The 27,938-nt window shown below is 41.4% G+C and overlaps 2 protein-coding genes across 7 annotated transcripts in view; one reads left to right on the top strand and one right to left on the bottom strand.

Annotated features, from left to right (window-relative positions):
- Nucleotides 1–27,938, bottom strand: part of PMCA (plasma membrane calcium-transporting ATPase 3) — a 92,702-nt gene that overhangs the window by 33,800 nt on the left and 30,964 nt on the right. For all 6 annotated transcript variants that reach the window (XR_010823193.1, XM_066732900.1, XM_066732899.1 and 3 more), the window contains exons 3-7: nucleotides 1,808–2,085; nucleotides 1,534–1,728; nucleotides 1,223–1,449; nucleotides 926–1,061; nucleotides 708–842 (exon numbers count right to left, since the gene is read on the bottom strand). Coding sequence is in view for 5 of the 6 variants with exons in the window: in XM_066732900.1 (XP_066588997.1) it covers nucleotides 708–842; nucleotides 926–1,061; nucleotides 1,223–1,449; nucleotides 1,534–1,728; nucleotides 1,808–1,964 (850 nt within the window). In the remaining variant the exon portion in view is untranslated. The remainder of the gene's footprint in view (nucleotides 1–707; nucleotides 843–925; nucleotides 1,062–1,222; nucleotides 1,450–1,533; nucleotides 1,729–1,807; nucleotides 2,086–27,938) is intronic.
- On the top strand, nucleotides 19,392–21,465 carry LOC136777117 (uncharacterized). The gene is made up of 5 exons (XM_066733189.1): nucleotides 19,392–19,450; nucleotides 19,573–20,059; nucleotides 20,180–20,303; nucleotides 20,406–20,666; nucleotides 20,735–21,465. Exons 1-3 carry the CDS (start codon nucleotides 19,392–19,394, stop codon nucleotides 20,273–20,275), a joined length of 642 nt encoding a protein of 213 aa, XP_066589286.1. The 3' UTR covers nucleotides 20,276–20,303; nucleotides 20,406–20,666; nucleotides 20,735–21,465.

The following is a 27,938-nucleotide window of genomic DNA, read 5'->3' on the forward strand; positions in this document are numbered from 1 at the left end:
TAAGACATAGAAGATAGAACATTGTTTCGCATAAACACTAATAGCCAGATAGACAATGCTTTAAACTGTTCAGGAAAGCATGTGATATGCAGCATAAAAAGGTCTGAAATTTATACACAATGCACATACATTTTAGGAATAAAAAGGAGTAACTTTTCTTAAAAATTGTCCAATACTTTCCATTAACCTTTAGATTCGATTTCAAAGTGTACTCTTATTCCTGTAGAAAGTAAATTTCTGGTTTAACGCTTATCTTTCTAGAAATAATTTGCAATTTAGTAGTTCTTTCATTCGCGTTTACTCATGAATCTAATTGTATTAATTGATAGTTTACAAGTGTTGATTTATGAAAGTACTATTGTTTTACATCGAGAATTCGTTTTAGCAACGAATTAATATTTAATTAATAATAAAATTTACTTGAAGGTGCTGCAAGTACATGCTAAAGAAAACAGGGGGTCAGGGGATTTTCTATCATGAGATAATAAATTTTACCACATTAAATCAAGTCAAAACCATGCGTTCACTGTGGTTTTTCCACATTCATTTTAAATGTTTTGTAAACATCATGCCTGAAAATTAAAATACCTGCAGCTATCTCTAATTTTTAAACATTTAATTTTTTATCTCTGAAGGAATTCAAACTGCAGGTATTTTATGGCAAACCTGACACTGAAATATTTTATCCTGCAGAGATGACCACATACCTTTCTTCATCTTCTTGATTTCTTGTTCCTGCTGATCAACAGCAGCACCTAACAAAGTAAAGATGATACCAGCCTGGGAGTTGACACCTACAGCAGTAACTAACATTTTACCAGAGCCCTCCATTATGTGAGTACCTGGTCAGTGAATAAAATATTTGAGACCAATCATTTTATTGAGACTTGCATTCAGTAAAAATTATCAACAAAATAATACTTACCTGAAAGTACCATAGGGTCGAATGATTCTCCTTTTTTTACATGGTCTGACTCTCCAGTTAAACTGGATTCATCAACTTTGAGATCGTTGCTTTGTATGAGGATTCCATCCGCGGGTAGCAAGTCCCCATACTTTACCTGAAAGGTTAATTTTAATAAAAATGTAATTATATTTAGCTTGATTTAATCATATTTCTTATCATATCCATTATTACTTTGATAATATCAAAATATTGCCATTTGCTTGATATAGTTATCAATTTATCACAAGACATTAGTAACATCTGACTATTACATACCTGGCAAATATCACCTACAACTATGTCAGATACAGAGATCTGTTTCACTTCCCCTTGCCGAATAACGGAAAACTTGTGTTCTCCTTCTATCCGACTTTGGAGACCTCTAAATTGTCTTTCCTTAGAGTAATCATTGAAAGCTGTTACTAACACCACCACAATCACAGAAATCAATATAGCAAGACCTTCAATCCAGCCATATTTAACTTCCTCCTCATCTACTAAAGCTGAAAATTAAAAGAAAAAAAAGGAAGATTATTTTTAAAACTTTATTAAAGACTTAGCTTATGCAATTAGATATTAATACTCACGCTTATCAGGATCTGATGGGTGATAAAAACTAAGACCTAACGAAACCAATGCTGCAATTTCCAAAATAATTAACGTTACATCCTGCAATGCTTCCCACACTAGCTGTAAAAATGTTTTTGGTGGTTTTGGAGGTATCATGTTGGAGCCAAATGTGTCCCGCCTGTGCTGTATGTCTGGTGCCGACCCACTGAGACCTGGAAGTCCCAATAATAACATTAAATTATTAATTATAAAAGATGAAGACCAAGAAATTTAACTAGAAAAGAATTATACCTTCGCTAGGCGAAGTATACAATTTTTTACAGATCTCTTGAACTCCGCCATAACTATTGACTTTGTTAACACCCTCTCTCCCTCGTAGCTCCATGAGCTCACGAAGATTCTTGAGGGTGATTCCATATTGAGCTGGTCGGCCATCAATTGTCGCCATCTCGTCTCAATCTCTATTGTTGGCCTAAGCCAACTCTTCTACACTACTCCAAAATTACCAGCTCAAGCTATTTGCTGGTGTCCCTGCTCCACTGGCCTCCAATCGATTGGAGGACCAACAGCTGAAACAAAATAATAACCTAAATGAAGTTTCTTTTTATCCAAAACAGACATTAATAAAATCTACCAAATGTTTCTCCTTTAACGTCAATAAAATACAATTATCAATTTATTCATCATTCCTCTTCTTTACTAAACATTTAAAACTATATCTTTAATCAAGCGTCTCGCTAGATTTAAATCATACATGCTCACAGGGAGATCAAGGAACATTTTTGAAAATATGTACATAATTCATCAATAGTAAGACTTGCATGGGGAATCTCTCAAAAACGAATTATAAATACCGCTACACGATCACCTGTCAATTTTCATAAGCCGAAAGTGAGGTTATGTATTACGTGTCATGATAATCACCAGTGAAAATCAGTCGAAATAGAACAATTAAACAATTGCGACCAAATCTAATAATCAACTAGAACAATTTTTGGGGTAAGGTAAATAACATTGTCATGTTTTTAACAAACGGGGGAAGGAAATATGGTGATTCGACGTTACCTCGAACTACTCTTGAACACGAATCTAAGCCAAAGCCACAATCAACACCAACAAATCCTTAATTACACGCTAAAGAATACATTTTAGCTTTTATCGACACCCCAAACGGCCATAAGACCAGGATTGGTTTTTCTCGACGGTTTTATTTCTCTCAGATTTTTCGGCCCTTTTGCCTTTTTTTCGGTAATCAAAAGCAGTCGTCAGTGCGTCCCTCTAGACGGAGCGGGTTGAAAATAATCGAGATTAGCAATGAACCAACCAAGCGGCACTTCGTTTCTGGCCGGAGGGAAACAGAATCGTGAATAAAAGTGCTGTCACGACGAAAGTCCATACTGATTCACTCCTCGTTTACGTCATTTTTACCCGTGATTCTATTTTCAGAGCAGCGGATAACTGTGGATAACTGGTTTCTCATGGATAATTGCCGATCAAGAATTTCACTCGCGATATACTTTAATTTGATTTTTCTCTTTTCAGACTCTCCGCGTCTAGTTCAAATGGTAAGGTGCTTAAGAATCTTAATTATTGATTACAAGCAATAGTAAATAATCGATAAATCGTTCGAAATAACAATTGTGCTTGTATCGGTTCAGATAGATCAACTATTACTGCTGTAAATATTTGGAGGGTTAGCTTAAAATGGCGGTTGAGATTTTTCAACGAATTTTCTGCGAGGGCTCTTGAGCTTGAGGTTAATCGAACCCCTTCAATTTTTCCGTATTGTTGAAGCGTTACAAGTTACAATAGCAACTATCGAAGAATGTATATTTTTACATGTTTCTTGTTCTTGAATAATTCAAACTTTGTTCGATATTCTGGAATTATCGCTACATAAAAATTCGGTTTGAAAGTTAAGAAGTGTATTTAGGACAAATTTCAAGTTAATGGGAAATGAATGTGAATAACAAAGAAAAAGTTGTGATAGTAAAAAAAGTTAGTGAGTAGGAGAGTAATAATTGAGCGTGAAAGTGATTGAAATAATTACATAAGGCAAATTCCTTGCCAGAAGTTTCACCAAAACATTCAGTTTAGGAAACTTTTAAACGAATCTGTTGCGCCTAATTCGATTGCAGCATCTATTAAGTAGGGTTAGCGAAAAGATCAATGCGATAATGTTGCATGTCCCAAGGTTTCTCGGAATACGTACAATAATATTTCTAATAAATCTCTTTGTAGTGAAACGACACTATCGATTGTCGCGATTTCCGGTTAATTTATCCGATTCACTGTAATCTTTTTCGTCCTCCCCCCTACATTTAATTATATAGCTGTAATTTACGTAAGTCAATTTATTTCAAGAAAATATAGTTTTTCTACGAAAGATTTTCATTTTCGATAAAGACTGGACGTAGACCCGAAAGTTTCAGCGGAGAATCACAACTTCTGTTACATAAGTTTTCCTTAACAGTTGCTAAATATAAACGATAGACTGAAGAACCGACTGTGTATATATAGCCGGTCCGAAAGATCTAATATTGAAAGCAAGCTGAAACATACATCTGCGCTTAATATACGCTTATAATTAACTAGTTCAAAAATTCTATGAAAAATACTTTTGATGAAATCGTTCTTACAAGTTTTACGTTGCTCAGTGAGAAAGACTGATGCAAGCGAATGTTGGAGAGGCATCAGTACGCATTGTAATAATTTCATAAAATATACCGAAAGGTACGGCACGAAAGTAGAGACACGTAAAAAAGTAGACGCTTTGCATATTTCTTTTGTCGAATTAATACCGGTACCTTGTGAAGTAGGATATAAAAAATACGGAAAGAGGCTTCGTGATTTGCATAGTTATTGCTTATATGGGCATATTTAGCGAAACATAGAGATATTCGCGAAGCGGGTCATTAACCGACGTGTTATGGTTCTAAATAAACTGCAGGAAACGAAAGTAAAGGCCGAAGAACTGTCGTGTTTATTAATGGCGGTGTGACGTTTACCTTTAAAGACGCGTGTCCCTGCAACTAACTGTTATTTCTAACGGCTCACACGAGAGAGTCACTATTTGTATCGTCTGCCGTTCCATGTGCACTATGAAAACACGAACACTTCGCTCAAGCGGAAGTCACACAATTATCTTTGAATATAATTATGTGGAGGACAACATTATATTCTAGTATAATCAGTTGCCACGCGAAGTAAAATTAAAGAGAACTATATTGAATTTAAAAATTTATTTTTAGACGACCACTTGATTGAATTAAGGAAAATTAATCACAGATTAAAATCGAAGGAGGCAAATACAGAATAGCGATGATCACCATCTTCAATAAAACTCAATTAGATAAAAATACCAGATGATCACGAAATCTGTAAGTACGAATTCCATGTATCAGTAACCACAAAATTGTTAAAAACTTGGATAGATTTATAGCGTGAGGTATATTCACTAAAGTCGTTAAAAATCCTTGAGAATTTTGCTAGCGTAAAAGAACCACTGAGTCGAGGAGAATAATCACAAAACAGAATAAACACAAATGACAAAAGTTTCAGCTTTCCACATCGATGGAAGCTGTGAGGAGCTGCAACACTTGAGAGGAGCTATACTGACAGTTTAGCAATAACTGGATCACGTAGAACAATCACTAGTATAGTGAAGCACCAGGGCAATCTTTGAAACGAGACGCGATCACGTCACAATTGAATTAGTGGCATTTACTGTCATTACTGGATGGCGAATGTCGCGTTTTGAGTTTCATCTGGGAGTGTGTCACCCACGTAGAATTTGCTGCGCCTAAGCGGCTCTATTACCTGACGAGAACGCGGCTTTGTAGGCAGACAGTGCTGGGTGCCCACGCAGTCGTTAACCGCAGCTTAATCTTGGCGAATGTGCATTCAACACGAAGGAACGACTCGTTCTAAGCCCACGTGAGTCGTGAGCTCGGGACACCGTCACTCTGTGCCCAGAAGTTCCAATCACGCGCGCCAGGTGGCACCAAATTCCCTTCTGAGTCAATCAGCTTCACCAACGATTTTCCAACCTTTTCCTGCTTATCTCCTCACAAATTGCTGCACAATCTAATCCCTAAACTTCCTTCGACAAATCCTAATTAACGACTAAAGTTTTCATACAACTTACGCGTGCCAAAGAACCTTTCAATCAGTATTACTGTGCATAAAATTATTAGTATAACGAGCTTCGAAAGAGGATCAATCGTAACGAAATTTCGCAATGCGTTATTAAAGATCGATATTCTTGTAATATCTGGATCCGTCTCAGTTGGAGCTAACAGAAAGTTCATGAGAATGTCAATAATGCATCGCTAGAAATCTTGTGCGAATGTTCCCATGCTAGGAGTGATTTTCAGCACCTTCCACAGACTTCCGGTGAGCTTTTATAGCTGTCTGGCGAGTTTCGCTTAGGCCAGTTAACGCTTCCCGGCTGTCTCCGGTGGTCCCTGGTCAACGGCCGGCTGCCAACTGCCACCAGAGAGCTACTCTTTCTCTCTCTCTCTCTCTCCCTCTCCCTCTCCCTCTCCCTCTCTCTCTCTCTCTCCCTCTCCCTCTCCCTCTCCCTCTACCTCTACCTTTTTCTCTCTCTCGGATTAGCTGCCGGATGATAATTCGAAGCAAGTGGCCCACATGCTTCCTCGAACGCTGTCACAAATCACGCGACCACACTTCGTACAACATCTCAACGCGAAAACGTCCACGGCTCTTTCTATCGCGAAGCTAGTCTTGGATGAAATATTTTTATATTTAAAGTAGAGAAACGTCAAGAAATTTGTAATACACTACGATTCTTTTATTAATCTTTAACGGATTGTTGCCAAGTGGCACGTGAGCGTGTACGAAAATGACTCAAAAGTGACTAAGGATCCAAAATGAGGTGGTTCTCTTCCAAATACCATATGCGCAATGCTGTTTTCGGTACAAAGAGATAATAAATTCTAGGATTGTCTAGATTCGTGAACAGCTTTGATAAACGATAAGATGAGCATATGATAAACGATTTATTTATGTAATTCACGACTGGCGATAATGCTTCATAACAGTGATGGAGCTTAGATATTTTTGTGGGATCTGAGTGTTTTTTATGGATCCCCAGTCGATGGTAACTGGTCAACAACCAAGCGGAAACTGCCTCGGAGCTGGTATAACCGGCATAATCGCTGATAATGCGCCTCGGGTATATTAGTTACAGCAAACACGCGACGCGATGTCGTTACCCCGGTGAGAACTCTGTTTCATAATCTTGCTTCCATTTAATCGGCCTATATTCGATTAAAATACTCGACAAGTAAACGAAACCATTCAGTCACAACGTTATCTCTTGGCCCAATCGTGGATACCTCGGCAGACTTTGATAATGCATCCTCTAAATTAACGGTACATACGAATACCAGCTGCGCCTTACATTTGTCAATCTTGAATGTTAATTTATAGCGATATCGACAGTACCTAAATGATGAGTCATAAATTAACGAAATTGAAAGACGCCATTGAGTCTCGTAGAGCTCTTCAATGACGCTACTGTCTCATATTTTTCCAGAGTTTTCGCGCTATAACTTGGATGAGAGTTTATAAAAGCAAAAACTAATTGCTCGCTTACTTAGGATTCGCGCTTATCACCGAGAAAGCCGATTAACAGTTAATTTCTAATTTCTGACGTCAATCGGCTCTAATCGGATTAAGCTAGTAGCGCGTCGGAAGGATTTCATTTAATATTGTCTCCGACTCCTGGAACACGGGATGCGAGATGTAAGAATATTGTGATAAGAAAATCATAACTCTACAGCGAAACTGTGATAGGTTTCTCGAGACTGTTGTCAACAATTGGCAAGAAGATATTATCCCTGTCGACTAATTATACCGGATAATTTCCTAGCTTAAGCTGTCTCTAATCGTTTTTGGTGCGCGAAAACTGTGCCAAATCGGAAAAGGCGCTGTCGCACCTGATATAAATGAGAGCTTGGAAGGTCAGTCAGTTGCCACATAGACGTGTTACCATTTCACGTTTTATGACACCAGCGATGCTTGTAAAATACGACCGTAGACTTATCGTTGGAAGCCACGCCGGGAACTATTGGGAAATAATGATTTTGCAATAGAAGTCGCGTTGCTTCCTGTCCATCGTGGTATGCCGAACTCAGATCCTACGAAGAGGACAAATGTCTGTGGTGTTTCTCTTCCGAAAATGTCTCTTTCAATGGACCAACACGGGACGATATATACACCCCTGCCGAGAGTCTGATCATAAAAACATTTTACGGTTGCAAATAAGTGGTTTTCGATAGCACTGAAAATGAGCTTGTTCACAGAACATCAATTGCAAGAACGCGTCACAATACACTTCTTCATTGTCGACTTACCAGTCGCATTCCACATCCGATTGCATAACGCATGACGCAAAATACGCGTTTCGCTGGCTCCTCATGCAGAACCAATCGAAAAGCGGGCTCCATGCTGAACCAGAAGCGTCATGGCTAAAACATATTCATAATTCAATTTTTCCACTGAACAATGGTGTTAATCGGTTAAACGAGCAGCGGAAATGGAACACTCTGCGTGCATCACTTAACAGCCACCGGACAAATTCAACGAAATTTTAGGTGTTTAACCTGCGGCTGATGGAAATTTTGTGGAAATACTGTGAAAAGCGTTTCATCGGCGACCAAAAAAGCGAAGAACAAACGAAGAAGCAAAAAAAAGTTTCAACCAGTGTCGAAGGACTTCTATTGAGGAGAGTCTCTCCCATTTTGAACAACGTCTCTCACAAAAAGAAATGAAATCATTGAAAAGTCAATTTATGCGTATTTTTATAAAGAATCGACGAGCAACGAGCCAGAGAATAAATCCCTGAGCATTGCAGATGGAATCCGAAGCTCCGAAACATTTCTGGACCTTCGAAATAGTTCTTGGGAAATACCAGTCGGTTTTCCGGAAACTTCCATTTGGTTTCTGGAAGAGTTTCGTACGGAACAGAGGTTTGCTGTACTATTTAGTCCGCGAGAACTATTTCTGGTCGGTAGAAAACTGGTTAGCGGGAGAATTGGGCAGTTTTGCTTGGGATTGTAGCCGGTTCGAGGGAGTATTAGGTTGTTTCTGGTCGATTCCAGTTTCGGACGTCCTCGCTACTCGCATTCCCGCGTGGTTCGTTAATTACATACTGGACGTCAGCGTCTGTTCCGCGTCTATCCAGCCGGGTGGACATGCGTGAGTTATTTGAGCCGGCCTAAACTGTCATGTCTGTGTATATTCGCGCCACTCCTCAATTACGCACCTAACCTATCGCACGCCACACTAGCCGTGGATAGACGTCCCCTATCCGATTTCAGCTGACTCGAAAGCCAGTCCGATACAATCGTTCGCTCGATACATTGATATTTCACAATCCACGCATTATGTCGCAATGGCTAAGTATAAACCGCGTGATTCACGCACTGCACTCGCATTTCGATCGGTAAAAACGATTCTTAATGAAATTCTTCGCTGACTGCATGAATTAAAGGTCGCAACTGTGTGACTAAGAACGATTACGCATTATAATGGACCATCCACTGTGAAAACAGCCGCCGCTATCATCTTTAATAATAAACCAACTTCAACGACCAGGTTTTCTTTCGGATCGTCAGTCCTCGCAGGTTCTCCGAGAGATTTTAATTTTTAAGGAGAGAGCCAGTCGGAAATAACGGTGGACGAAGGATGAGGGATGTGTTTCTAAAAATGTGCCATTAACTCGACATCCTCCAAATGGAATTGCATCCTAAGACTTTGTCGGCTGGCGATAAAAGCTACGACAGATTTCAAGATAGTTGTGGAGCTATCAGGCTGCGGGACTGATAACGGACAGAAATTAAGTGTCGTGCAAACTCTATGGGCTTACTCGGCGCGCAGTGACGTCAATCGGGAGCATAAAAAATAGGCTGCACGAGGCCTCAAGCGAGAAAAATAGCACCACGTTGGTAAAACGTGCGCGTGCTGGAAACAATATTGGAATGACAATTGATGGCCAAGGCAATTTTATGCTGGCCAAGCCACAATTCATCCGGACATTTTCATTTTCAAACTATCTCAATTTCCAGCCTCGAATTTAGCGAATCAGCTCCCAAATTAAGAATTCCAATCAATGGTCATTCTCATTTTAATCTGCCAAATTCGATTTATTTTTTTTTTTTTGCTCTGTAACTGTGTATAGCTGAGTTTCGATTTTTCTCATGGTTTCCATGCTTTATAGTGTTCTATTTCGAGAGTGGTAAGAACGTAAGGTCTTTTTTTGTCAAGAATTTGTTCATTAGACCGACTGTGTACCTAGCGGCTGCGTTTCGGCGCCAAAAAATTCCGAGCAACCGATACAAACGGTATTTTTGGTTCAGCGAGATGCTTAACCTCTATTTATATAAACATTACGAGCCATGTTGAGGCCAGACGCGCTACGATTGTGACGCGTGCGGCTGCCTACCGATAACACGCCTGGGAGATATCATTATCGTTCCGCTTGAAATGCTGGAATGATTTGGTAGCGACCAAAAGCCCACGCCTAATACCTCAATATTTATTTACTACGAGTATTTTCTTATTCCTCTTAAACCCCCCTCCCCCTCCTCCTCCTCCTCCTCCTCCTCCCACCTATCACTCCTTCCTCCCAAAACAAACATCATGGAAGTCTTCCAGGAAAGCAACGTCTCAAATTTAACTGAATTCGTCCATTCTACTCAATTAAATTCGCTGGAAACCATCTCACAAAAAAGTCAACTCGACTAAAGTGGACCAAAATAAAAAAAAAGTTCCTGGAATTATTCGCCTAATTTGAGTGCTTTGCAGGAACCGTTGAAAAGACATTGTGTTATTTATTGTTGATTTCTACACTCGATTTTTTACTTAAAAATAATCCCCAATAACAATCGATGTCCGAGAGACATCTTCGGAATGTTCTACGGATATCCCGAGGATATTTTTGCTATTAGGGATGGAACTCTGGTTCCATCTCTAGAATATATTTACATTGGTAGATGTAAGTTATATATTGTTGAATTTTCGCCTCATAGAGGTACCGTTTGGATAGTTGACAAAACAAGAGAAGAAAGAATAGAAGGGGGGACTGGGCAAAGGGAGAATAGCAGTACGAACAATAGCCAGATACCGATAAGCTTCATTGGATTTACGAGCACTTTAAGGATAAGACTCAGGAATAAATAGGATTGCACGATAAACACGACAAGTAAGAGGTCCCGAATGGAATAGCTGTGAGCAATCGGCTTCGATGACATATCCCCCGTCATCTTTCTGCATATTTATGATTAATCCTTGTGAATCATGCGTTAAGACACTAAGCCAGTCGCCTTCGTAATCCAACCTTACCCTTGACCAGCTTACACAATATTTACAATTCGATATATTAATTTCGTCCCGTTCTTCCAAGACCCATTAACCAATTTTGTATGACCTCCGATTTATCCAGCACCAATTTTCCACGATTAATTCGATCCTCTCTTATGGCCACTCGAATCTGATTTCACTTTGACACTTGGCTGTAATCTCCTAACCTCCATTATTATAACGTGTCCTTCCAGCGAAGTCGAGCAATTATGCATTCCAGACGGGAAGTAAGATTCAAGTACGATTTCCAAACGACCTATGAAAGTTTCTCGGTCGATATTTCAGGCGATTATAACCGGCCGAGTCACGTTAGACGATACCGAGGCGTCATAACCGCGTAAACGAACCAGTTTGTCCTGCCCTATTAACGACCTCTTGCCACCAAAACACGAAATTTCCTGGAAAATAATCGTACACCATTCGTGCCAAGAATTTTGTCAACGTCGCTCGCGCCAATTCGCTACATAACCTCTATCTGGATGAAAGCAAAATTACAGCGAACAATTCGAGTTTTGGACAAAGAACCGTTTGACCAGCGAGGGATTATGGAAAAATATTCATATTCCCATATTAAAATCTATGATTATACAGTTGCTTCCTGTTGAAAATTAATCTTTTTAACGAACAACCGGATGCAAGGATTGAATCATCGGTTGTAAAATCTTGAATAATGAGAATAATATATTAATGCTGCTGTGTATATACTGCAGATCGATTTTAAAGTAGATAAATTGAAAGAAGTAATTTCCCGCCAAAAATATCGATTCCTATTGGAACGAATCTTTAGAACGTCCAATGGTTGGAATGGTGGGGGATCGATAAAGTAACAACTTTAATCCCTCGTGCTCTATAACCATTCTTAAGTCTGAGCAATCCGATGAGAGCCTTAACTTTGGTTATTAATAAGTCGAAGCTAAAATATTCTTATTCCCATATTAATATCCATGATTTCTCGTAGACATATATAGTCGTTTCCTGTTGGAAATTAGTGTTTTTAATGAATAAATGGATGCAAGATTGAGTCATCGAATGTAAAATTTGATCAATGAGAATGTATTAAAATTATCGATACTTTAGCTCGATTGGTAAAGCAGATAAACCGAAAGAAGTAATTTCCCGCCAAAAATATCGATTCCCATTGGAGCGAATCTTTAGAGCGCCCAACGGCTGGAATAGAGAGGGATCGATAAAGCAAAAACTTTAATCCCTCGTGCTCTAGCCATTCTTAAGTCTAGGCAATCTGATGAGAGCCTTGACTTTTGGTTATTAATAGGTCGAAGCTAGATACTGTATCGAGCTCTGGCGATGGCTGGTCTAGCTTCGATATCGCGTACCCCCTCCACTATCCGCAAAATTGACCAATGACAGAGCCTCGTCTAAAGGAAACTTTGCCATAAAATGCAAACCTAGCAAAAATGTGTAGGTTCGGAAAAAAGTCAAGTTTTTGTGAAAATTATCCGTATGCAAATGTTACGCTCGAAAGATTTATCGTGAAAATCATTTCTGAGTCATGTTTATGTCACGTTTCGCGAATGAGCGATACGACCGAAATAAACGTCGATTCTTTTTAGAATGGACACGAGGGATAAATCTCGAATCGTCGAAAGACTACGAGTTAAGATAAATAAATGGAAAGAAGAAAAAACAAGATTGCGTTGGCAATCTCTTTGGGGGGATGCGTTGCTGGACGGCGAATAAAACGAGCCTCGATAATGTTATTTCGGTGCGTTACGCGAAATATTTGGACACGCACGAGACACGTGGTCTAATGAAGGCGTATAATGGACAAACATCGGTGATTGGTGGGTTTTATTCCTGCGAGTCGAGGTGTCACGTGACTAGCACGTGCCTCGCGGTGGGTGAGAATAAAAAGAGAGCCTTGCAATGTCGAAGTTGAAAGTTGGATGCGGATATGGGTCAAGGACATTGGTGTGAATTGCGCTCGAGCGTCAAACCGATTTCTTCAATCCGATTGGTCGAGGGCCGAGAGCGCCGTGCGGCCGGAAAGGGAACTAAAAGGGACGCGGCGTCAGTAGTCCGAAAACTCAGAGGCCAGAGGCATTAATTATTCACACCTTGTACACCGTCGGTCAATAAAAATGCACGTTGGCGTTGGCCAAACAAATATTTGCCATATCTCCTTCAATTCTGCTCTCCATGCATCTTTCACGATCAATTATTTCTCCATTCAATTTTTACTTACGGATCCCCTGCGTCATTTTTCCTCCATTCCATCTCCGCTCGGAGTTTTGATTTATTCATCGACCACCGTATGGATTCCCCTTAAACAATTTATAGCATCGTCGCGCGGTGACTACGCGAGTCGTAGAATTTTTCAATTAAGCTGGGATGTAACGGGAGGAAGAACTAATCCGGGCGATCGATTTTGCATTAAATCAACTTCGATCCGCTAAATGTGCTTATACCGCCTGACGTGCCGCCTACGGTACAATAAAGGTGGCATGAATGCACAGCTAGGTGCGTGGACAGGACGAAAGTTCCATTCATTATTTAGCGCGCCGTCCACCGCTGCTTCGCTCATTAACTTGTATTGGTCGCTCGCGCAATTTTCCCGATAATTCTAGTCCGTCAGCTGGCGCTGAATATTTCACCTCCGCCTTGCGCGGGCTCGACAATTAACTTCTGCATAAATAACGAACGAGCCAAATCAGTCAAGATCAAAGTCAGCTTATAGCCTCGCTGCTGTTTTTACCGAGAATCAGAAATTCGAGTACTTTCGCCGAACAATTCCTCCCGTTGTTATTGAGAAATTCTGAGAAACGGTGTGTTGTCTACGGTTCTGTTTACAGTGTTGATGCTCGAGGAGCGCCGAGGAGGCTTCTGGGAAGCGACGGTTGAGACGTTCGAGGGGGGGGGGGGGGGGGGGGGCGGGGAGCAGGAGAGTCAAGACGGAGAAGGGGAAGCGAACAATGTCATTGACAGAGTCAACCCGGCGCTCGATGATTGATAGGTACGATGCTTGGTGTATTTCATCGGTAATGCAATCAGCTGGGTCAGTGACTGCAATAAAACTGGCTACGGCGTCGACGATAGCGATGTTAATGCACTTTGAATGATATCCGATCGCTAAGAGCAGCACGTCGTAATGCGATCAGAGACGAGCGTATTGTAATTCGATTACTTCTTCATCTCCAGCTAACTGCTAATTGCCCCGGCTTGTAACTCCCGACGCTCGCGTGCTACCCATCTCCGCCATTTTTTATCCTCCACCTCCTCCCCCCTCCCCTCATCACGCCTGCCGAATTCTTATCCCGCTCGCTTTCGTTTCCAAGCCATTTCCAGCCTCGGCCCTCCAACCCAATTTCCTCTCATCGAGCGAAATTAATTTTTTCCCCGATCGAGATGATTCCTCGTGGAGTCCAACGAGTTCCTGAAGAGACTTTACGTGGATGCTCCGTGCGAGAGTTGAACGATTGGTGAGACGAGTTGATGGTGGTGGAAGCTGCGATTAGACGATATAAAGGATGACCTTTGGCGATTAGGGTCGAAACAAGATAAAGAGGAAAGCCGGGTGAGCTGCGAGTGGCAACTCGTTCGATCGACCCAAATCCTGCGAGGGCAAAAGAGAGGGAAGGACAGTGGCGACCTGATTCCGCGATTATTCATACTGGGAACGTCATTGTCGTTTATCCGGCTGACCGACTTCGATTCCACTTCCGATACATACCATAAACATGCTGACCCGTGACAAACGCGTGCTTCAGACACCTTCCAATTTCCTGTCCAGCTCTTCCAGACCCATCGCCATTCCCCGACAGTATCTAAAGTTTTATTTCAATCACCCTTGTCCCATCCTTCATTGATGCCTTCCAATAAAATTCTACTCGTTATTCCCATTTTAACCCACTCAGTCTCGTAATCTCTCTTGTACGCTGTCAATTAATTATTTTAACCATTAATTCCCTCCAATTAACATCACTGGATAAGCCTTCTTTATCGCAAACTACTGTTAATTGTTGTAATAATTGCTTCCTCCAGTAATTTCATAATTTCGTTAAACGTGGTCTAATATTAACGTGTATACTTGCAAGTTTCCCGAGAGGAGGATTGTTAGCAAGTATATACATACAACACCTGCTTAATCCTATGCTGATATATATATATATATATATTTAACTGTAAACGTACACTGACTGAGAAAACAAACAGCTTCAGTCTCAGAGATATCAGTTTACATATTAGCATTTTATGATGTGTTTTAATGAGAAAGCGAAAACTGCAGGATAGACTTTTTATGTTGTGATTGTATGTTTTATGCTCCAAGCAGTCATAAGATACCTAATTCCGCTATTGAAGCACAATGTATTACAATCGAAGCACGTAATTGGCTGTTTACATTAGCATTGGAATTTCTGAAATTTCAATCGTACATTAATGCGAAATCAATAAAGCCTTTCTTTTGATTTCAACGTATTTCGTGGGACCCGCGCGCCTCCTAATGTGTTTTCTCGGAATTTTCCAAAAGTATGTGGATTTAACGAAGAAACTTCTCAAGCCCCGATGGATTTTCTCGGTAAGCGAAGTTTTTGTCTTTAAAATTTCTTTGGAACTGTTTGTGTTGGCATTAGTATTATCTGGAACAATAACAATAAAGGCCGGGGATTCTCGGAATTGGCGAGAAAAAAATATTACCTCGAAGTCTCGTGGACCATGTAAATAAGACAGAAGAATTTCAGTATAAAATATCGAAGCTTACTGTGTTCATCCGAGGATTACGGGAGGGAAGCTTATATATATATATATATATAAGTTGTGTAAAAAGTGGATAAAAAATTAGCTAAATGGTGGAAATTGGGATTAAACTCTGGCTGTGCGAGAAGGGTGAGAATAGCAGAAGCAAAAAGGGAGGATTATGAGGTGAAGAAATCGGTGAGCAAAAGATAAACAAGGCGCTATACGGGCAGGTAGAAAATGCAGGTCCGGTTACATAATTCGCGTAATTCCACGTTGCAACCCGGGACTCCACCGCTCTCCTCGCCCGTAGCTACGTAGGTCGTCGAGACGAGGAGAGTGGGTGGCAAGTTTCAAGCCAGTTGGGTGGCCAGTTTCGTCTTTCAGAAACGGGAAAAGACGAACAAGGACAGAACCCGAGACAGCCACCCACGCTCCTCGCTTCTATTCAATCGGAACATACCCAGACTTTCTTACAACACGAATTCTAACGAGCCTTGTCAATAAAACGCTCATCCCGTTTCATCGAGAAACCATTTCAGTCGTCAGCTTTTAACGAAACGATAAAGTTGTTTTTGCAAACGCTATTGCGTCTTATAAAGTGTTCTTTTTAATTAATTCCAGCTTTATACCTTGCGTCTAGCGATGTGCCTTAGCACACGGAACGAATTTCTCTATAAAATTCATTGCTTTCAATGTCAGACGACCGCCCCCACACCGCCTGGCCTGTATTGAGCCAGAAAAGGCCAAGAAAGACTTCTTACGGTAAGACGAAGTCGCGACCTTATAAAACAGGAAATTTATTCCCGTCCCCTTCCGCTTGCTGCCTTCTATAGCTCAGAAATGTATTCGTACGCGATTGATGCGCGACAAAGAGGCATACGTACACACACACACACATGTACACCAGCAGACAATTACACTGGCGCGTCGAGTTCTGGTTAATCGGAAATCGTGAGAACGTGGACACACACGAGGTTGGTCCGCGAATAATATTCCAGACGCACTCTAACAAGGTCGAGCGTGGTATAAAAATTCGCTTGAGTATCGATTCTGCGAAACACGCAAGAAACGATTTTCAGATTGAAAAATTGATGCGTACAGGTGGAATAATAACAGTAATAAAATTAATATGCGAATGTGCCGTTTATTGTTATCGTATAAATGTATGGGATAGTTTTCCAGGAAGCCGTAAAGCTCTTCCAATAAAGACTACGGTGACCGCAAGTGCGGTTGAGTTACGACTAGGATGACATAATGGATAGCTGGGTTAATCTCGGGTTTTTGCTTAAACACTGGCGTGATGAAGACGCGAAGGCTGAATAAGAGGGGGTTGGGATGACAGGAGGCGGTGGGAAGGCTTGAAAGTGGGTGGGGGTGGGTAGAGCAAAGTGGGGGAAAGATGGGTTTCCGCTGGAGGTGGTCGAATCAATCGGGCCACTTCTTGGCTGCATACTCACCGCGGAGACCGTAGAAGATGGGCCTTTGGTCCTGGCGAGCCCTCGGGAAGGGCTCGTAATGGAGGAGGAGAGAAAGTAGACGAAGATAAAAGGTAGAGAGAGAAGAAGGAGGGACCAGGTGTCACATACGCCGCTTCATCTGGCCACTTTTGCGCTTTGGCCGATTCCAATCCGAAACTCGTCGATGCTTATCACTAAAAATAAACTGGCAGCCCGGCCCCTGCTCTCACGTCTTGTACCGCGAACGACACATTTATTCCACTGGCACTAGCCTCTATTCTTCTTTTCTGCCCAGCCACACTTCACAAGCTTCCAGTTGACCCTGCAAGCAAACGGGGATCGATAGTCACCCGATTCGCCGCTCTCCTATATCGATTCAACCTGAATCACTTCGAGCTTGCCCTTGGCTAAATCCGGGCTGCTCCCGGGTCACCACACTTGGGACGCGCAATCCTTGCACTTTCCGCACCTTAAAGACGATGGCCCCTCCCGAGGGCACCTACGATCTCCCGATGTTCCTTTCCACCGAAAATTTCCAACTCTGACAAACTCGATCTTTCGCTCGTAGACCGTAGCACACCAATTCCCTTGCACTCCTCGAACGAATCCACTCTCGTCAGCGACGGAATGTCGAAGGCAATGCTCGTTTTCACTTGGCCAATTAGTACCAGCTACGGGGCTTTCCTCTTTGGACTATGGAAGATCAGACTCAATCGGGTTTCACTCTGGTAGATATTATTATTACTATTGTTGAGGTATCATTGAAGAACTAGCACAGATTCGGTTATGTCGTTGGACCGGAGCAAGTTTGCTTGTTCTGGTATAGAAGAGTTTCGATCGAGCTAATTTCAGTGGAGCACCGGCGACGATACTCTCAAACCACCAAAAGTTCCTCGGCGTTTTTCGTTCTCCGCTCTAAGGGATCCTCCTCCTTCCACCTCTCGGCGATTCCTCGGCCCCACCTCCTCGTCTCCTCGCGAGGAATCCGGACAGGCACACGCGCACTCGGTCTTTCCAAGCTGTACGGCTTTCGCCTTGCTGATGGACCGGTCCGAACACGCGGACGCTTTTCCCTACTCGCCTCTCTCCAAGACTTCTTTTTCTCGCACTGGAAAAACCTTCTGTTGCCAAGGTTCCAAGTTTCAAGGTCGACGAGAGGATGTCGACTGCGTACCCGACCCAAGGAAATTCATGGATCACTCGGGCTGCTCGAGGGACTCCCTGCGGATCGAGGTGAGTCGAGACCCTGTCCAAGTGGAGTCCGGAATTTCTCGTTTGCGAAGACCAAGGTCAAGCAGAAGTCTTCTAATCGTGCACTCCTCGAGGGGCTTACGCGCACGAAAGTCGGTTCAGTCGAGGCCCTGGAATGTCCTGAGACAACCAAGTGTGGTGATTAGATGAGAAGTCCTACTGGTGAAAGTAGAGTTAAACTAATGTCTCGTCGACGACTCTGGACTAATCCTGGTATATATATATATATATGTATATATAAATATACAGGTAGATGTTACAGTTAATATGGTTCCTTCGACGAATTTAGGCTAATTCCGAAGTCCTGCAGGCTGTGAAACACATGTTTGCGAGACTCGTCGTGAATTTTCGGTTATTCCCGAAGTCTTTCTGGCGACTCAAGGTCAACGTAGAGCGGAAAGTAGCTTCGCCGAGGGGTCGAATCGATCGAATCGTATTTCGATCGAGGCTTCCTTCGACGCTCTAGTTCCAAGGTCAAGCCAGGTGAAGGCTTCGGGTCGTATCGATCCCCAGGCAGCTCGGCCAGGTTCCAGGAGTGGCCGAGGACAATCGGCGGACGCCGTTCCAGGCGACGTCGTGGCGAATCGGCTACCTTGCCGACTAGCTAGGACGGTTCGGAGAACGGAGCTGCGCGATTTCTGCTTTGCACCGCTTTTCATCCAGTCGACCTTCGGCTGTTCGCAATCTTTACTACCTCAGAGCCAACGGCATCTCTCTCCTCTTACACCTCGCCGGAAAATGAACTTTCCCGGCTAGAGGGTGGATAGTCAGGTTAGGCCCAGCCTCGACTCACGATTCACCTCTTTAGAGCAGTCCGGGCTCCCAGACCACTATTCGAGAATTCAGTGGAGCACCGAAACTATTAAACGTTCGAGCAACGAGAACTGATCAATCGCCAAGGACTTATCGAACGAGGCCCGAAACGCCTGGCTTCTTCGTAAAAATATCGTCAAACGTCGGAAGATTCTTGCGAGGATGATGGCATAGTTCTGGGGCTTGATGGAACGTTCGGTGAATTTTGGACAAGGTCAGAAGTGTTTTGGTCTTGGTAGGAGAATTTTCAGTGAGTATATGGGAGAGCGTTCATGGGGATTTGTATGTTCCACTTGAGAGACACGGTGGGAGAGAGTGGTGATTTCGTGACGTAAACAGACGGTGCTTCGACGAGGAGATAGAGATAGACAGAGAGAAAAAGAGAGAAAGAGATAAAGAGTGTGAGAGGGGGGCGGGGGGGATTTCTTGGTGTGTCCGAGATAGGTGAGCCAGAGTGCGCGATGTGAACAGCTTTACGGTCTCGACCGGACTGCCGCGCACGTTCCGCCGGGGCCGAAGAAAACGCCACTACGCATGCGCAGAGCCTCGGCTACGCTCGGTCCTCTCCGCTGTGGCGTCGCGATCGGTCGGGGCGCTCTCGCGGCTGATCGAGCAAACACGACCAGTCTCGACTTCCTTCGTAGCTGCTCGGTCTACTTCGGCTGCTCGCGGCCATCTCGTACCCCTCCCAGATATATCTTTCACGCAGAAATTCTCCGGGTATGGAAAATTAGCAACGGGGGTAGTGGTGGCATGGAGGGTTTTCCTTCCACGCCCGCGCACGAATTACCTTGCGAATTTGGCAGGTGCAAAAAGGCTCCGGATACAACGTAAGGCTCGAAATACGATATTCCTACGGAATATAATATTCCCAGAATGCCCTGGCTATTCCCGGAGAATATGGCGAAACTCTCGTCTATATTTACATGCCCTTGCACAGGTTGGTATTATTCATACAATATTCATGTAGATTTTATTTCATAGATTTCTCGTTTCTTCGCTTCTCGACTCTGCTACCGAAAATTCCGCACATTAAGTTTCAGGTATTTTTTCTTACCAGGTTATGATATACAGAGTGCATAGGGTAGCTTTAAGAGCTCCCTGCGAGGATTTGTTTTGCGTCGATCAATCGAAAGGAATTATAGTCCATGGATAAAACGAAGAAGAACTTACTTGAAACATTTGTAACTTTAATTAGACTAATATGACCGTTATCTCTCGTCTTGTCATTTCTACGAACGCTACGTAATTATTGTAACGCACCTAAATGACCTACTTTGTTTCAGCCAGACCGAGGCGGAGCTCGCACATTCGATAATTGGAACACAACTGCTTATCAAAAATCCCGTCTTCTCTTATTAGTGGAAAACAATAACGAAATATTGTATTGTGCTTTTTCCGGCGGCCTCAAATGACCAAGAAAAAAAAACATCTTTTTAAAAAGTGAAACAAAGAATTTTAATTAAATCTCTCCTATTGGAGGCAAAGAAAGTCTCGAGAGGTTTCCACATTTTTTTATCGTGAAATTATAGTGCACAAATATAGAGGTAATGAATTAAATTCATTTAAATGAAATCTCGAGTGGAAAATGATAATAAGTAAGTGGAAATTACAGATTACAGTGTGCTATTAATGAAATGATATATGTGAAAAGGTTGTGTGATGGGAAAATTAAGCCAGGTAAGTATAGAGAGAGAGGCTTGTGTATTGCTATAAATAAGGGAGAAATCGTATTATGCAAATCTGGGATCGATCAGTGATTAATAAGGATAAGGAAACGGTTCGGTGGTGAAAGGGGAAGGAGGTGAGGAAAAGTAAGGATTTGGCGAGCGTGGCAGGGAAAAAAGTTGTCACGCGAAGGGGTTATTGAGTAAGGGTTGCTGGCGTAAGGGCGTATAAAGGTCGGCGGGTCATAAAAACGCGTTTGGTTCTCAACGAATGGTCACGCCAGCCCCTGGGGTGTCTATCCATCCTTTGTTCTCTGCTTTCCTTTTCTTTTTTAACACCTTCTCGACACGCACGGCTCGTCTTTTACGAGGCTTCAACGATTTTGCCAGGTGCAACGACCGATTCGTGCCAAGCGTTACTTTTTACCAGTTACAACTATTTTTTCAGCGGCACTGATTTATCTCCACAGTTTTCCACCTCGCCACCATTCAATTATCTTCCTCATTTCCCCAGAAATGCCTCATTAGCCGCAACCCTTGATCAACGATAAATACACATTTTATAATTCCAGCGATATACCGATATATAGTTGTATTTATTTAACATATCATTATTGTTATTATTCTATAGGAAAATAGTACTTAAAGAAAACACTTTGCTGTATCGATGTAAAATTACTGTATTATTATCGTCTTTGCATAATTTTCTACTGTATTCTTTGTTTTTAATAAAAATAAAGCCCAATTAGTCGTTCATCAAAATAAGCTCCATTGTGAAATCAGTTTTGGTAGGAGTTATCGACTGATTTGCTCGATTGCATTGCTGTAATTGACTTGATTAAGGCGTGGATTTTATTAACAAAGCTCATTAAGGTACGGAGACCCGAAGGGTAACAGGATTTGGCCTGGTTCGCAGTGTCGGATGGTCGATAGTATTCCGATAAAATGTAATTTGGTGTCAGTGTCGTGGTTATTAAAACGAGCAAATGCGGCAGCTGTACGCGAAGCAGAAAATCAAGGGAATGGCATTTATTCATAATGAAATTCCCGGCCGCGGCGTGTAAAACCGACTACGATCGAGCGTGTCTCGCCGTAATACCGGAGATGCAATATGAAAACCACTTTTTACCCCCCACTCCATCAACGAGACTCCACTGTGTCACTGGCAAATTCACCATCGACCCTGAAACAACCGATGCGATTCTTCTCCACGCGTCTTTTTCGGATTATTCTGTAAATCGTTTCACTTTCTACTTTTAAATAAATTTTTAAACCGTTCCCTCCCCCTCCCTACTCCCTTACCCACTGCAACAACCATACCACCCTCCAAAGTAAAAATCGACCCTGAATGCATAATGAACGATTCGGTTCTCTCCACTCGTCAGGATTATCTTTTTAAGTCGTTTCTATTATTAAGCAAATTCCACGATCCTCTCTCGCAATTCCAATGGGCTGCACTATTTTCACGATCGATCCTGCATCGCAAATTAGAGATGCATCTGGGTTGAACAATTGTGCAACTAAATTGAGCTTTTTTTTTCTTATCTTTGTCAAGAATATAATATTTTCTTACGTTTTGTCGTTATTCCTGAGCATAGTTCGGATACCCGTTGCGAAATGGCCTTTCACTCTCCGGCCAATTCTCGAACACCCCCCCCCCCCCTATCCATCCCCGCTACCCAGTTACGTCACACCGAGTACGAAAAGCTCGCCTCGAAACACACTTTTCCTCCAGCTGTGCTCCTCCTTCCATTATTCCTCCAAAATCATCGAATCGCGCTAAATTTTCCGCAACGATGAGCAAAATGACGAGTAAAGGGTTTTTTTTTTGTAAAAGGGAAAAAATAATCAGGCAAGGGAGAATTTGGGGCAAACACGTGGGAGTCTTCGAGTTATTTCGCTGTTCTTGCAGTAGTTAAAGTGCAACTTGGTCAGACCATCTGAGCTACGCGTATCGATTGGTGGCGTAACGTGGAATGCCACCGAAGCTCCCCCCCCCCCCTCTCTCCCTCGTTTACCCTCAAACTCTCACAAATTTACCCTACCAATCCCCTGACAACCCACATTTTTCTTCTCTCGCATATTTTACAAAGCGATTAATCAAAATTTGTCATAATTTTAATTCCAATTAAAAGTATTCCACCAGTTTCACCTGAAAAATTCTCTCGCACCAAGTATGAAATGATTGCAAATGTTTATAATGTTATAATGGGAAATTTGGTTACGTTCTTTTGTCAAGGACCTGTTAAATTTTTAATATTAAAAATAAATATGTACGTCGATAAATTTGTACGGTGTATATCATTGTTTAAATAATTACCAATCCCATCGAGTTATTTTTATCAACATTTGGCGTGTTTCATTTATTTAAATTGATGCTTCATCCCCAGTGAAATGAGAAAATGTAACCGGAATCGTTGGTGGAATATTAAAACGACTTAATGAGCTGGCATAGTCAGGAATCCGAGTGTAGTAAGCCGCGCACAAACACAATTAAGAGAGACGTTGGTTTCTCCCTTGGAGTTCATCAGTTCAGAGAGAGAGAGAGAGAGAGAGAGAGGGTGGTGGTGGGGGGAAGGGTGTGGCTGAAATATAGATAAAGAAAGAAGAAACCCACATATCCAACTATTTCTGTCGTGCGTGAATGACAATTCTTTTTGTCGCGATACGCCAACCAACCGAAACTGGTTAGAACCAGCCAGAGACGAATTCTGCAAAAATCTAAAATCGCTCTTCTACGTGGAATACGAGACAGCCCCACTTGACAGCAAAGCAAGACTAAACTTCACCGGGAATATAAGTGCTCGTGTTTGCGTTATTTAAAACGTGAATTTTACTTTTTCATGCAAAAGGAGAAAAAAAGTGGCCAATTGGAGGAATAATAAAAAAACTCTACTCGTGCCCAGTAGATATTCATAAAACACACGATTGAAATTATTATATAGTGTGTGGACTAATAATAGTAATAGAGTTTTAAATTAATTAGAAAACAAAAAAATAGTGAAGGGGGGGGGGGCTTGAATTTGCTTCCCGAAGGCGTTTAGCAGCGATTAGCGAGTATTGAGGCCTGATCGAAGAGGATCTTCCTGGAAACACGTAGGCAGGCAAGCCTAATGGGATAGAGACGCGATGGAAACCGTTTTGCGTACTTTGCGGGACACCCGAGGGCTAACTCGATTACTCCCGTGTTATACCCTTCGCCCTCACTTGTCATTTTTATGCCTCCACTCAAATTCCCACTTTTACCCCATTAGACCAGATGCACTTTTCCTAATCCCTTGCAAAAACAACAACAACAACAAAATCACATCCTTTTAAGAATAAAAAAAAACACCCCCACCCCTCGCAGCCTCTTATCACTTATTTTTCCAAGAAAGCACCGATCGATGTAATTCGAGATTATTCGATTATTTAAATAAATAATATCACCTCTCGCGGCGTTATTTAAAAGTAAGAGAATTTCTTAGCGAATCGCGTGCTTATCTATTGAAATCAGCCGATAATAACGATCGAACGTAATCAGGTTAATGCTCGGCGAGCGTGAATTATGTCCGCGGTCGCTGGAAGTAAATATGCGCGCTGGCTTAACATACGTCCATGGCAAATATTAATTAACAAAACCATAATTATTATAACGTACACTGCTTGCCAAACGCGTGTAACTGGAACGCCCATAAATGTTTGCTAATTATTGGATTCCACCATATCACCAATTTTATTCTCACATTTGTCCGTCCCTTTCTTTATTCTCCTTTATGGAAAATGTAAATGAGCACTGTTGACAAATTATGTATTTAAAAATAATTTTAAAAGAAAGAAAAAAAAAAGAGTGCTAGTTATAAACTTTGTTAAGCCGCGCCTCTTTTCTACATAAAAATACAATTGTTGTCAATAAACAACGAATGAAGAGGAGAATAGATAAATTACCACACACATATATAATTTATTATTACAAATGAGTAACGCCTCCTTTACACCAATGCATTATCGTGCAAACGTAAGCATCGAATTAAAATAGAGAAATGTGAGAGGGGCCGGGGGAGTGGAAAGGAAAAGGAAAATAAAAAAAAGATAAAGAGAAGCTGAGGCAGAGAAATTGAGATAAGATTTTGAGAAAACGAGGGGACAGCGTGTCTGGCTGGTAGATTATTCGCTGAAACAAGATTAATCTCAACGAAGCCGGTGCTCACTGGGCAAAAGAAGACCATATCGACTGATATAGCTTTTAATACGAGCGCCTAATCTTCGACAAAGTGGCTGCAATTCCATCGTAATCCTCGCCACGGGTATTCAATTACTCGACCAAGAAACGCGTGAAAAGTGAAAATACTCATAAGCCAACCTCACGCTTCCAATCTCGAATCCTCGGGCTTTTCGAGAATTCCTATCGTCGCTGGACACTTTCACAAAATTTCCCTCGAATCGTCGGATATTTCTCAGCCAATTTCCACCCGTCAGATATAATCATTGCTACGTTCCGAAAATATCCCTGAGAGGCCGATGAAACTATCGATTATTACACTTTTAAATAATTTCTGTTTCGTTTATTCCAAGCGACTTTATTCTTGTCCGATAAGATATTGTTATTCAGGAATTTTCCTCTCTCTCTCTCTCTATTATAGTACAATTTCTTCCTTTATACTTGCTCGATTATGTATTTGTTCATTTATTATAGCATCGATAATTTTATTTATAAAGAAATTATCAATTTAATTCGAATTGATTTAATCTCGTCTATTTTGAGATATATTTAGGAATATATTCAGAGTTATTATGAATAATAACTTTCTTTTTTTCTATTTAAATAAAATTTCTTTACTTTTCTTTACTCACTCCTCTGTTAATCGTTTTATATAGCAGTGGTTTTATTCTCGCTTATAATTCGCATGAAAAATTGCTTCGGTTTCGTATTTTTATGTCGTTTTAATTTATTTATCGTCAAAGTGGACAGCGATTAGCAAAGATGACGATTGATCGTGGAGGTTTTTGTAAATAAAAGTGGAGAATATTGTTAAAAGCATCAATCGGCGTGGCGCGACGGATACGTATAATTGGCCCATTGACGCAATTCGAGATAAGATTATACAGTACCTCTCGAAGCATTATCTTGATAGTATCTCGAATTGGAACAAATATCATTTAATTGCACTGTAATATAGGTCTGCTAATAGGATTATCGATATGTCAATAGCAAAAAGCAAAAATAACTCGTCAGAGAACCCCTAGAGTTTGCTGGATAAATAAGGGAGAAGATGGTACTTTGAGAAAATACTGGCAATCTTGTTGAATTGCAGATAAAAAAAACATTTACAATTTCGAGCAAATCGAACGTGATGCTCGAGGGGAAATATTGAAAAATTGATTCAATTGGTATACGGATATCTAAAAAATTATCGAATAATTTATACCACTCGAGATTGTATCAGAGTATTTCTTTTCGTCTGGTTTGTCCTCGGTTACAGCACTCTATTCCACTTACATTTTACAGCACATGGACTAACCCCAGGTTTTCCAATTGTGTCTCTGGATGTGTACTTTTAAACTTTTTCTTTTCATTTATACATCAAATGTTGTAAATAAACAAGGAGGAAATGGATGAAAATGGTAATTAGGTATATATATAGGCTATTTTAAGGAGAATAAAAAAACGATAAATTTACAGTTTAAAAATATCGAGCAGGTTGAATTCTAGCCCAGCGATGGTAGATTGAGATTTTTGTCAGATTGATGAGAAGAAATTCGGTTTTACGAACAGGTTCGATGGCTTTATGGCGTGTACATTGTAACTGGTGCTGTTCCGCAGGGAGGGGGGAGGGGGGAGGGGGGAGGCTACCATTTTCTAATTATAAATCCCCCGGCTCGGCTCGTTCCAAAAAGCAACTCGAGGAACGACACGGAACAACTGCGACGAAAATTGACTCGAGCGAGCGAGCGAGCGAGCGAGCGAAAGAGAGAGAGAGAGAGAGAGTCCATTAAGCAAAACGGGACTCTCTCGCTATGTCCCGTAATCAAATAAATTCGATTGACGGGAAAAATAACACAGATATATGTATCTGCCATTGTATATTTTTGTTTCGTCCGATTGTTGGTTAAATAAAGTTCGACCCAGCTTGATCCATCAAATTTTCACTGCGCCTTAATTGAGTCAATATTTCCTGCCCAACGACGTCTCATAATTTTTTACGTCACTTTTGTCATCTATCGCATTACATAAAAACCTTAGGAGCTATATATTTTCAAAAAATAATTTCTAATTAGCCATAAGAAAAAATTATGATACGCTCTCGTGGGACCAGGAAAATTTTTGCAAGATTTTATACCGTGTGGGATAAAAATTAGTGGAATAAAAAGTTGATTGGAATTTTTGTTCCAGTAGTTCTTGAAAGAGTAAGGGGGAAGAGTGGGGGGGGGGGGGGTTATTTATTCAAGGGTAGACATATTTTTAATGGAAAAGGAAGACGGAGGAGTTGTGACGCGAAACCACAACATGGCAGGATACATTGCAGCGACGATATAAACAAACAAGCCTGGCCTATTTCGCTGAAGAGAAAAAGGGTGAACGTCGGATGGGGTGCGTCTGGAGTGGGGGTGGTTCTGTAAGAGGTCTCTCGCGAGATGAAACTGCCAGACTCTACGTGGAACAGGTAATCCCTGCACGCTGATCCCTGTCAAATATTGACAAGTGACTCGAGGAGAAAAATTTCCAGACTGAAATCTAGCACGCCAAACAAGAAACACAATTGTAGAAAGGAACTCGACTAAAAATTGCACAAGCGTACCTTTCAGACTGGCTTAAGCAAATTTCCTTTCAAAATAGCCTAGGCAAATCTCCCTCGTATCTCTTCAAATAGCCATAGGGAAACCAGTTGAATTCTTAAAGTTTCATTGTTCCTCCGAATCGAATTGTTGCAGGGGAAAATAAATTCTGATGAATTACGAATATGAGGAATAATTATTCATAAAATCTGGCAACATGGCGAAATGGAGAATCGAACGGAGGAAATAATGGAAGAAGGAGAATCTGTTTTGGTTGGCCGGTTAATTAATAAAATGAGAAATAGTGGGGAGGGGGAGTGGGGATGGGATTAAATTATAAAGCAGTGGCGAATTATTAACGAGGAGTCAAGGGGTGATCTATATCGATTATTTGCG

The sequence above is a fragment of the Prorops nasuta genome, unplaced genomic scaffold (genome assembly GCF_024137725.1).
Source record: "Prorops nasuta isolate Cenicafe-Biocafe unplaced genomic scaffold, Cenicafe_Pnas_1.2 PNAS00010, whole genome shotgun sequence".
Classification (NCBI taxonomy): Eukaryota; Metazoa; Arthropoda; class Insecta; order Hymenoptera; family Bethylidae; genus Prorops; species Prorops nasuta.